This window comes from Populus trichocarpa, chromosome 15, assembly GCF_000002775.5.
Source record: "Populus trichocarpa isolate Nisqually-1 chromosome 15, P.trichocarpa_v4.1, whole genome shotgun sequence".
Lineage (NCBI taxonomy): Eukaryota > Viridiplantae > Streptophyta > Magnoliopsida > Malpighiales > Salicaceae > Populus > Populus trichocarpa.
Window position 1 is genome coordinate 2,617,025 of NC_037299.2, and position 12,128 is coordinate 2,629,152.

Consider the following 12,128-nt stretch of genomic DNA (forward strand, 5'->3'; position numbering starts at 1 on the left):
ATATTAATAACAGGAAAGGCGTTAAATGTTAAACCCATTATAGACAGGTTGAGCCCTATCTTGCAAAGAGAGAATCTGGTTAGGGACTGACTTGTGGGATATAGAATAGGTTTGGGACTAGTTTGTAATTAACCAAACCTAGTGTGGTTTATTTTTTTTAAGAAAAGGGGAAACCTTGAAAGCTTTAAAAACTAGGTTTGCTTCTGTCATATTTTTTACCGTTAACATTTTCCTTCGCTAACTATCTATTTCTGAAGGAAAAAGAAAAGAAGAGAAACACTGTCAAACAAAGAAAATTGATGACCGGTTGTCTTGTTGACAAAGAAAATCAATATAGTAGGCAAATCTCCTGAATGATCCACACAAACATGTACACAAGTGCATTAAATGCAACTAAAAAGCACAGCTGAATTTGGGTTTCTGCTAAATTTGACAGCAGTTATCATGATACAAACTCATCTTGCAGAAGAATCTCGTAAATATCAGTTCTAAGATTCAACTCCTTATCCCGCATTACGTCTTGGAGATCTGACAACTCTTTCACAGTTAGGATGGAGTTCAACTTGAGAAAACCATCAAGCCATAGTTTTTTTGACCTGAGGAAACAAGAAAACAAACCTCGCATTGAGACAGCAGCCCAGCGTTCAAAAGGTAATATGGGATGCCATTGAGATGAAGAATTCATTAACAGGCAAGCTATCCCCTTCCAGATTTTATGCAATATCCAGTAAACGCCAAAAGGAGGGTGTAGACTCGTGAAAAAGGACAGCTGTCATTCAAATCCTATGATTTTCTGATAGCTATTAGTCAAGTTCTTGCAATCCTCAGGAAGACACCATTTTTTATAGAAGTGTGCATACCATTTTGCTTTCAACAATTTTGTGTTAATATGTTCTCTAGCAGTCAATTATATGCACTGACATATAGTCCATATTTTACACAATGGTGACCTAAGTTGTTGAGCATATATTTGGAAAAAATTCTATTTTATGGATAAAAGTATCCATAATAATGACCTCATCAAGAAAGCAAGCGCTTACCATGGACAGGCGTGAATAGCTCGGAAGAAAGCACGCTTGGCTGCTGAAGGATTGCATGCTATGTCAATTTCATAAGCAATGTACAAACGCCAGAGTATGACTGAGTTGCTCAATCTCTCATTTTCTAATGCTCTTTCAAATAACCCATGGATTCTATGCTGGGAGCTTCCCCGACTCATCTCAAATGATAGCGCGAAAAGCCAAAGAATTACAGATGGTTTCCTGAGAAAATCATGAGAATAGAGCCATGATAAAAAAGAAAACAAAAGGCATTGTAACATTAACAAAGATATTGCAAGGCGGATTATAGTTGGATGTATGTCATGCCATGGTAAAAGCAGAAGAACCAACACACAACAGAATTAATAAATTTTGAAGATGTAAGAGCATCCTGAAGCAACAATTCATTAATTATCTTCCCATCTATCATTCTTCAAGCAGCTTGGAATTCCTTGCTTCTTTTACAAACACTGAAGGTTCACATTGAGTTCTAACCATGGCAGGGGAAGTTTCTACAGGTCATTTGCTGTGGTATCATAGCAATGCAAACCACATGCACCCATCCTAGAGCCTAGAGTGCAGGCACCTTCTGCTGTGCCATTCCACCATGCCAAGCATCATAGTTTGCACATTATAATGATTCACTCATGGCCAACTTTACACAAAGAAGCATAGATGGCAGCCTTAGGTTGTCGTTAAGTGATGACAAAATCATGCAAACAAAGGAGAAAACAAAATCATGCAAAATCCCCCCCCCCCCAACTAACTCCCTCCTCTCTCTCTCTCTCTCTCTCTCTCACACACACACACACACAAACTCATGCACACACACAAATGATGGAAGATAAACCGATAATGTATCATTGAAAATTTGAGATTAAAACTAGAGAGAAAGCAAAGAGCTGAGGGAATCATCCTACTTGTGGAAGAAGTCATCAAGCATCGAGCGCACTTTATTGGGTGTTGTATAAAGATGGCTGATCTCCAATAAGGTCTTAAATAGTTCAGGGCTGGAAGGATATATTTGCAGCCCCTTCAAGATGGAGTCCCAGACTTTTGATAAACTTGATTGCTTATGATATCTTAAAAGCATCCTTACATGATAGTTGAACAAAAACTCAAGTTGGTAACTGTGGCATCTTCTATCTGCAAGTCAGAAAAAATTAAGTCACCAGAAAAGAACACAGACAATTCAATGACAAATATTAAACCCTATCTATTGTCCAGTGGCCCCTGCCCCCAAGCCAAACCCTCCAATTCTCTTCATTGCTTGCACGATCAGTGGACTAATATAAACCATGAGGTTTTTGTTTGATTTGGTGGGGGGGGGGGGGTGTTAGTGGAGCTAATTACACATCTACACTTCTTGGCCTCCATTTAAAGAGACTGGCAATGTTCGCAATCATTTTATCTGCTTTATAACCAGGCTTTTACTTTTCAGAACCATTCAACAAGTATGCTAACTTTTTCAATTCTTTTCAAATGTTCTTTGTATTCCCTGATAACTTTATCACAGCACAATTTATATGCTCTTTAAAGATGTCAACATTCTCTTTAGTCTGAAGCAGCAAAAAAAAATCCTGTAGATTAGATTTTAAAATTAGTAGGTGTCATATCACGTCTTTGTTATTGACCTCCTTAGTTTGTTGACTGTATCAGCTTGTCCATTCCATGTAATGCATTATACTTAAACAGAAATCATGTGCTAGAAATCACATGAAACATTTCAGAAGAAACCGAAAGCGATGATCATTCTGAAACTGAAGGTACAAAAGAAATTTCATGGAGGACAACAATGCCCACATTGTCATTCAGGTTGTTAACATATTTGAGAGCATAGTGAGTTCAAATTTTGGAATTCAAAGTTAGAGTATCTGTTTGGATCTAAGTTAACACTAGACATACTTGTTCAACTTAAAGTCAAAAACATTTCATGACAAAAAGGAACATCCTGCTTTCCAATTCACAAGAACATGGTTGTCAAATCAAGAATCGAATCATGAATTGGAAAGCTCATTTCTGAATCGTTAATCAAATCAAATTGTGAATAGCAAGATCAGTATTACTTATACAAGTACCTTTCAGAACATATGTAGATAATATAAATTTCTCAAATGCAACGAAAGAAAAAAGATAGAATAATTATAAATATACTAAACATGATATAATAAAATAAAGCATTCATAAAGTATTTGTTTGGAATCTTTTGTTTTCTTGTTTTAAATGTTTAAAAATAATTAAATCTTAGAAGCTTCCTAGAGAAGCTGTTGAAATAAATGGCATATAATTTTTTTATATGAAAATAATAATGATAAACTTATTCATGTGTCTGATAAGAGTGGCACAGACATGCTTATATCTAGTGGGCAGTGTTTTGTAAAAAAAAGAATTATCCAGCTGGGCCCTGAATATTTAAAATTCCTTTTATTTATTTTTCCCAAGTCACGCGTGCTTATGAATTTTAATTCGAAAAACTTTACAGTCTTCACTTTTATCCATCTGTCTTCTTCTTCTTCACCTCTTCTAACACAAACTTCTTCTTTCTCTGCAAACCAGTCAGCATCTTCTATCAAAGCTACAATTCCTTCATGTCTTTATTTTTTCCTCTTGGAATTCCTTTCTTCCAGATCTGTTTTTTTTTTTTTGTGGCAACTCAAGGAATTGTACAAAACAAATGATTTCGGACTATTCAAATCAAATTGTGCAATTCACATCTGATTCTTGTATGTTTCCAATTCACATACCCGATATAAATCATTTTCTGGGGGAATCGAATTGAATCCTAATTGTAAAATTCTAACAACCACACACAAGAAATCATCATCCCTTAATTAATTTGATTTGGCATACCGGGTTCTACAATTACTATAACAAAAAATAATGAAATGAAGAGAAAGCAAGGATGGTCTACTAACCTGGAAGCACCATTGTGAACGCCTCATCTAAAACTGCAATACCTGCAGCCCATCCAGTCGTCAATTCTTCAAATAAAGCTGCTGAGCAAGTTAGAGCAAGAGATTGATCATCTACAACACCGCGCACCCATGCTGATCGTACTATTTTCAACCTTTCTTTAAACCCCTGGTGTGCTCTCAATAATTGCAGGCTTGATGGTTTAGATTCAAATGGTTTGTACGTTACACCATTTCCTAAGCAGGATAAAATATGCAATGCACGAGAAGGTGATTCTTGATTATTTCCAGAACTATTGGCAAGTTCTGTCTCGGCATACCAGAAATATAAAAGCGGAGCATTAGATCGTAAATCCTGCACACAAAAACAGAAGAAACTTAGTACTATTTTAATGTACAAGCACCCACATGCTTAGATAATAAGACTCAAAGACAGTGTTTTGAACCAGTAACGTATGAGGTAAAATTCAGTATCTTCAAGTACCAGTCTTTCTCCATTGTTACGAGAAACAGAACAATTAAAAGATAATGATGCTGATGAAAAAGGCATGATACATAGAGAGCATTACTATGCAGTTACAACATAACAAGAACTGCAGATATACAGAAATGTAAACTTGGAAAAAACAGGAAATCTGAAATATGCATGTGTCTCAACCACTAGCACTCTTTCTATGTTTTACACCATGTAATCAACTTGGGATTCAAAAACACCAGATTATAGTGGCTGTGGCTTTACTTATTATCAGGAAACAAACCAAACAATGAGACACTGACATTCCTTACCTTGTCCAACATTACCAACCCAAAAACCAAAGACAGAACAAAAAAGTTTAGTCAATATTAGGATTAATCCAGTATTCAGAGCTCGAACTCTTTAAACCTCTAATGGTAACCTCCCAAGCCACTGCTATTGATTCAGAAAAAAAATTTGTACAACAATAACAATATAAAAGTTGGAAAATATTCTTATAATGTACAAAAATATTCATATAACATTGCTACAAAGCATACTCAGAAGCAATTGCATGCAACTAGCAGGACATTCTCCAGATATACGCAGCAGTTCAATATACGAGTAGGTATGTAACCATGACTAGCAACCAAATGACAAAACAATTATACAACCATAAATAGACATCCTTGATTGTTATCAAAGTTCAGCTATAAAGTTAATCAACTAGAAACCAAAGGTTCAAAAAGAAAAGAGTTATTACAGGCGGAAGCCCTTCAACAGATGTCAATGCCAAGTCAAAGACTCTTCTTGCATAACCAATATTACCAAAAACAGCTTCTCTCCGTGCATAAACTCCGCATAGCAAAACATCCTACAGTAAAAATGCACCATATCAGATTAAAATTGAAGATACTTTTTTCGTAGATAAAAGGCCGCAAAAAAATCTCCAGATGGAAAATGCAGGAATCAAGTAGCCTATTTAAAAAAAGTTGCCAGTGCTCCCAGCATGCATCTTCCACAGTAATACAACAATAAACCACATACAATCAACTGGCTTAAGAGAAAATGACATAACTTGTCCTTAAAAGGACTGGAGGAACATTTGGACTCTTACTAACATTTGGCATTAATGTGAAACAACTTAAAAAACTTACATCCATCCTTTTAAAACATTTCTTCCGATTTCCTGTTATACTCAAACAAGCAAAAGACTCCAGAACCTTCTTTTTTTGCAACATTATTGTCTAGAATTCATGTAAGCAAGGAAAACACAATTTACATTTTGATACTTCTATGGCTTCAGTTTTTCATGAAAGTGGAAGCATATCGTGCATTTTGATGGAAAGAAAAGAATGAATTATGTAATGTGATTACTTATGAAGATGATCCATGCAGCCTTGCCAGTATAATGAACAAGAAATACCTGTCGATCATTCTTTAACAGGGACTTTGCCAGCACACGACATGGGGTAGTAGAATCCATTTTCGTAACAGAAAAATCTTCAGCGACAAGAGCAGCTTCTTCTAATATGTGATTACGTGGAAAAGCTGTTAAGCAAAGTAATACAGCATTTCGAAGAAATTTCATTGCATCAGTCCTTTTAGAGCTGTTACTGGTGATACCCGATAGTAAATCAAAACTGTTAGAGCTTGAACTGCCTTCTGATCTGTCCAAAATATCATGAAGGCTTCTCAAGTTCTTTGATATAGGATCTGGCAACACCTCAATGCTCAGGAGTTTGTCCTTCCAACTTGAACTGTTTGTGCAAATCCTAGAAAGAAAAGCAAGAATCCACAGCTGTTTTATTTCATGAATAACATTGTAAAATGAAAACTACGCATATTTATCATTCTTTGTTAAAAGAAAAGGTATATAATTAGATTACAGATCGATCTGTAATGAAACAACCAATAACTTCCTAAGTATAAGTTTGAATTTCAAATAGGCTACTCTTGTAGTAGTGCTAAACAATCAAACTCAAACGATTCTGGATAAAGTGCAGCAGTTTAAGAAAATATAAAATATGCAGTTGGTAACTTGTGTTGAACTGATATAGTGGCTTAATAAACTCTACTTTTTAAAAGATAGCCGGTCAAGGAAGGTCTTTCAATCTCCATACCTAGAAGCAGGAAAGGAGTTGTCTGGTTCTGTAGAGCTACAAAGTTAATCAGCCCTTAAAAGAAGTTCCTTTTGATTTAAGGTTCATGGATGTCCTCCTGTAAACGAGAAGATTAGGCTTAGAATAAGACCCCTGATAAATGGGACTAGACCTTCATGACAAGAGGAGATAAGTACTCAAGGTCTCAACCAAATAACCTTTTGGTGAGCAGAAGACCTAGTAATGCAATTGCTCAGAAGCTTGTAGCCACTTCCTCAAGCACCCCTTCTCAAGTCATCTCTTCAAGGGAACCTCTTTGCAGAAACTAATCACGAAGTTTTTGTTTTTGATGTGAACCTATCAGGTTTAAATAGAATTTCTAGGAACGTTCCCAGGACCATGGTGTGATAGGTTATCTATTTTTCCTTCTCCTTTTGTTTCTTATTTTGCATTCGAATCCTAATTTACTTGCAGCTAGTTTCTTAAAGGTTCAACTCCTGCTCATTTGAAGTAAACTTTGAAAGTCCTCGAATCATGATCTTAGTGTCATTGGACTTCATCCAAACAGATCAAATTTCCTATCAAAGTTTCAGGGTGTCAGTTTTCTCTTAACATGCATGCACAAACAAAGAGGAAGAGGCCACCGTCGCTGACTAGGTATAAAAACTTCATCATATGAAAGAAACGATAAAAACAGCAGCATCAATCAACAACACGCTAATAGAAACACTAGATGGCTATAAACAAACAAAGAAAGGCCTTCTCCAACAGAAACAAATGAAGCTAATTTGAAAGTTGAAATTTAATTTCCTGGCCCTTCATATGTACAAGTGTTTCCAAGGACCTAAAAGGGCCAGTAGAAATGTAATTAAACATGCATTATTTGCATATCAAGCTTAGTAGACAAAAATAAAAAATGTTCCACGTCAATAAACTTTTGTAAACACAAAAAGGGCTTGCAATTGACAGTTTGTTCCAAAAAGTTTACTCTCTTACATATAACAAATCAAATCCAAAAAGAGATGTATTAAACTAAAATGAAACCACAAACTCATGAAACTGGATAGAAAAGAACTAAATAAACTTACCATTGCGACAGGTCCCCACCAAAGAATTCAATAAATTGAGATACTAGAGATAAGCGGGCCTCTTGAGAGTTTAAAGAGAATAGGTATTCAATGACATCTTCAAATAATACAGCTCTTAGGAAATGTTCATCAGCTTCTCCATCAGGGGTCCCACTACTGGGAGAGATCCTGCCTATATCATAGCAATTATGATTTAGTGAGTGCCCAAGCATATATTTGTAAGAACAGATACATCTTAGTAAATTGATGTTGTGCTACTTGAACATAAATTGAACAAATCAACAAACACAAATTAGGAGGGAGGAGGTAGGGAGGTTGGGAGGGGGGGGGGGGGAGAGAGCACCAAACTTGCCATGAACAGGCATCCATTGATTACAATCTCTCAAGGACTCTTCTTTAGACCACCTAGCCCAAGTTGAGCTGTCTTTAACCTCACTACTAGGCTCAGCATCCACATCAATGCCAAGCTGTTTTAGCAATGCTTCAGTATCATCTTCCTGCTTGATATCCTCATTCTCAGATTCCTCTAGAAACTCATCAGCAGTCACATCATTATGGACTACATTTTCTTGGTTCTTAGCAGTTTCCTCATGTTTGGATAGCAGTTCTGACCAGCCAGTCCAACCACCTCTGTCTTCATCATGTGAAGCCTCCTCTTTCAAAATCCTTTGCCTATTTTCCTCCTCTTTCTCCAGCCAAGTGGACCACCCGACAGCCCCTTCTTCTCCAACTCTTGGACAATCACTATTCCAGAAGTGCTCAAACAGCCTGAGTTTGCTATTTTCAGTTAAAAGTAACGAAGGACAAAACACTGTAAATTCAATTTCAGCCTGAAATAAAGCAGTGGCCAACTCCTGATGCCCAGCCTGCCACTCGAGCCTGCAAAGACTAAGAAATATATCAACCAGACCAAGCTCCTGTTGCACTATGGCAGGGTCCAAAGAAGAAGGCTTCTCATTTTGGTAAACCTGCATCAAACAAATAAGGAGACTTAACTTTATTTGAAGAGAGGGGGGGGTTGACAGTTGAAATTAGATTGTCTGGACAAAACTCAAAAAAGGAAAAGAGGCAACCATAGCACTCCCAATAACTTATAAAAAAAGTCAAATACATTAATACCAGATGCTAGAGAAGGCTTAAATACTTTTGAGATTTTGTACTACCAACTGACATGGAAAGTTGGTGACTGGATCTCAAAGATAACTTCAGTTGTCTCACAAAAGATGTAAAAAAAAAAAAAAAGTTCACCCACTTGCATATTGACAACGTTTGTACAATGAACTAATATAAGATTCAATATACTTGTACCATTAATTCCCAAGACAATAATGATAGAGAACGAAACCCAATTAAATTCAAATCAAGAATCTATCGATGGCCAATGCAAAGATAAAATTGGATAAGAACCTGCCTAAACTGCCTGCTGCATGCAGAAGATACAGCTTGGATTGCATGTGCATACATTTTTCGCATATCTGAAACCTTGAATCTGGAGAACTCCCCTTGAACAACACGCAAATACTCTTTCCACAACTTGTGATTCCCTGAATGATGCATGAGTACCTTCTCCCATCTACCAATTAGCATATCCGAACTGTCTCTACTCTGATAAGCCTTCATTAGACAGAGCAACAGTTCCTCATTGTCAGGGTTGAGCTCTGTGGCCTTTTCCAGTACACTAATTTTCTTCTCAAGCGTCTGCAAACGGGCACCTTTCTGAGGCTGCATACTTGCAACCTTGTCTTGGAACTCTGCAAAATCCAACCATACTTTCTCATCATGAGGGTGCTCCCTTGTTAACTTATTAAACTCCCGAGTCTTGCGCAACACCTCATCTTCCCAGGATTCTTCAACAACTAAACAATCCTTCAAAACAGAACCAGGATGATCAACACCATCATGAGACATTTCTGTATCTGACAAAGGAATAAATTCATCTGAAACTACAACCCTAGGCTGCTTTCGTGCAAGAACACGAAGACGCTTTAAATTCTTATGCCGTTCCACAGCAGCATACTTGGAAGACCAATAACGACCACCAGACTTTAATTGAGTATCCAAGGCATCAATATCACCATCTCTATCAAATCCAGGACCCCTCTTATTCAGCCGATAAAGCCCTCGAAAATCATGTTTTGTTGAATTATAAGGTTTGTACCTCGGAACATCCATTCTGCACATTAATTTGAATCCACATTACAAATTCCAAAAGAACAAAAAACCATAAAATCAAGCTTCACCAAATAATTTCTTTTCTTTAAAAAAAGATAAACATAAACAATTAAAGGACAAAAAAAAGTATTTACTTCACTTTCACTATTTCCAAAACCAAAACTACAACATAAAATTACTTAATTCCATTAATTTTATCCACACAAAAAAAATCATGCGCCAATAACTCTATATCTTCTAATCAATCATAACTCAATGCCTTCAAAATTCTATCAAGTTTCAATAACATTTCTAGAATCAAATAAAAGAATTGCTCAATTGATGAATAAAAACACTTAATTCCGTCCATATTCTTAATAATACTAGCGTTTGCGGAAGCGTAGAGAGAGAAATACCTGTAAAGAGTGCCATAGACCAAATTATCGCGATCACCATGAGTATCAAAATAATAATCCTTAGTAGTTTTCGTATCAGAACCCGCCCAAACCCTAACATTTGATTTCCTCGAACCAAAATCCCTAGCGTCCTCCTCATCTCTCGATCTATCTCGCTTCTTCTTCTTGCTATGTCGTCTTTTCTTCGTCTTCTTTCTCTCTCTACCCGAATCCGAATAATCCGAATCAGAACGAGAATATTTAGCTTCTCTTGTCTTTTCTTCTTCTGGTTCTTGTAATAACTGGTAAGACCGGTCTTTTCCTTGATTGGAAACGCGGTCGTCTTTATCTTCTTCTTGTTCTTCGAGGTCTGAATCTGAGTGTTGCGATGGGTGGAGAGAGGAAACGGCGTCATTTACGATGGAGAGATCAGTAGTAAAGCTGGTGTTGTAAAGCCATGCCGGAGGAGGAGGAGGAGGAACTGTATCATTTATAGGTGTGTTAGTTTGTTGTTGAGTTATAGATGATGAAGCTGCTACTGCTGCTGCAAAGAGAGGGAATAAAGAAGGCGACGAGGACGTTTTTTCTGCTTCCTTTTCTTCTCTTTCCATTTTGCACACTGCTGCCTCCTGCTACTACAGATTAGCCTACTGAAATTTTGAAGCAAATTTTAACAATGATTAAAAATCAATTTGGTCCCTCAATTTGTAATATTTTATCCAATCAATCTCTATACTTTATTTTTCATCACATTGGATCATTTCGTTTGAATTTATAATTGATTAACTTAAATCTCTTCATCTACTTCAAGCCTCCTGTAAATGCCGTGTGAATTTTTAATTAATATTAATGTATTAATATTAAAAATAAATTTTTAAAAAATATTATTTTAATATTTTTTAAATAAAAAATATTTTAAAAAACAACCAATAATAAATATTATCTTCATCCCGCCATTCATACTACTTGATACAAGTTTTCAAATGATCTGAAAAAATTAAAAAATATATTAATTTAAAACAAATAAAAAAAAATTCAAAAGCGCTTTTGAAATGCAAAAATAAACAGGGTAGACCTACCAACTACTGGAGAGATTTAACAAGAAAAATATTAAATATGAAAAACCTGCTTGGATTCATTATCATTAAAGGCCTAATCAATGAAGTAATGGGCTATTTTTCATGAGAGCGCTCATATACTCTCCCTAACATGACTCTTTTCAATGTGAAACGAACAATTGAGAATTATATTAGACGAACAATTGAGAATTATATTAGAGTGGAAGAAATAAATGTAACCAAATAAAGACACCTTATTTTCAAATAGCAGAATCTCTTCATTGTTATTAAGCTCATGACCACATCTCTTATTACTACACATGTTCAGGTGTTAGTTACAGTTCAGAAAATGAATTTTGTATTGATACGAACATTCTATGAGAGTAGCATGAATACAAGGTAACCTAATAAATTATGTTACTTTCACCATAACTACGGTCATAACACTGAAGAATGCCGTGCCTTGAAACAGAAGATAGAAAGATTGATCTCTTAGAGATACTTCTAATAATTTGTGAAGAATGAGATACAACCTGGATAAATATGGAAAATCTATATGATGCACTATCCAATATCAAATAATTTTCAAAAATTTTATTTTGAACTTTTGAATAAAAGCAGTAATGCTTCCTCATGTCTCCAATGTCTCTAACAAAAAATCTCAATGATGAGATCTTCACATCTCCATTAAATTCTCCATATCTCCAATGAAAAATCTTCACAACAACACCTCCATAACTACATTAAAATCCTCATGTTTTCAAATGAATTATCTATGTCTCTAGATGTATCTTTATTATCTCCAGTGAAAATCTTCACGCAAGACCTCCATTAAAATCTTCATGTCTCTATACAACATCTCCTTACACAATTCTTTAATTATTTTTGCATGATCATTCTCTATTTTTTTAATAATGTTATGTACTTT

The 12,128-nt window shown here is 35.7% G+C and overlaps 1 protein-coding gene across 1 annotated transcript; it reads right to left on the minus strand.

The window, feature by feature from the left end:
- Positions 1-296: 296 nt before the first annotated feature.
- On the minus strand, positions 297-10,780 carry LOC18105579 (uncharacterized). The gene is made up of 10 exons (XM_052447578.1): positions 10,164-10,780; positions 9,004-9,769; positions 7,945-8,564; positions 7,597-7,764; positions 5,833-6,181; positions 5,170-5,280; positions 3,956-4,307; positions 1,961-2,186; positions 1,041-1,262; positions 297-596 (listed from the first exon to the last, which is right to left on the minus strand). The coding sequence occupies exons 1-10, from the start codon at positions 10,751-10,753 to the stop codon at positions 443-445; spliced, it is 3,558 nt and encodes a 1,185-aa protein (XP_052303538.1). The 5' UTR covers positions 10,754-10,780; the 3' UTR covers positions 297-442.
- Between the last annotated feature and the right edge of the window lie 1,348 nt (positions 10,781-12,128).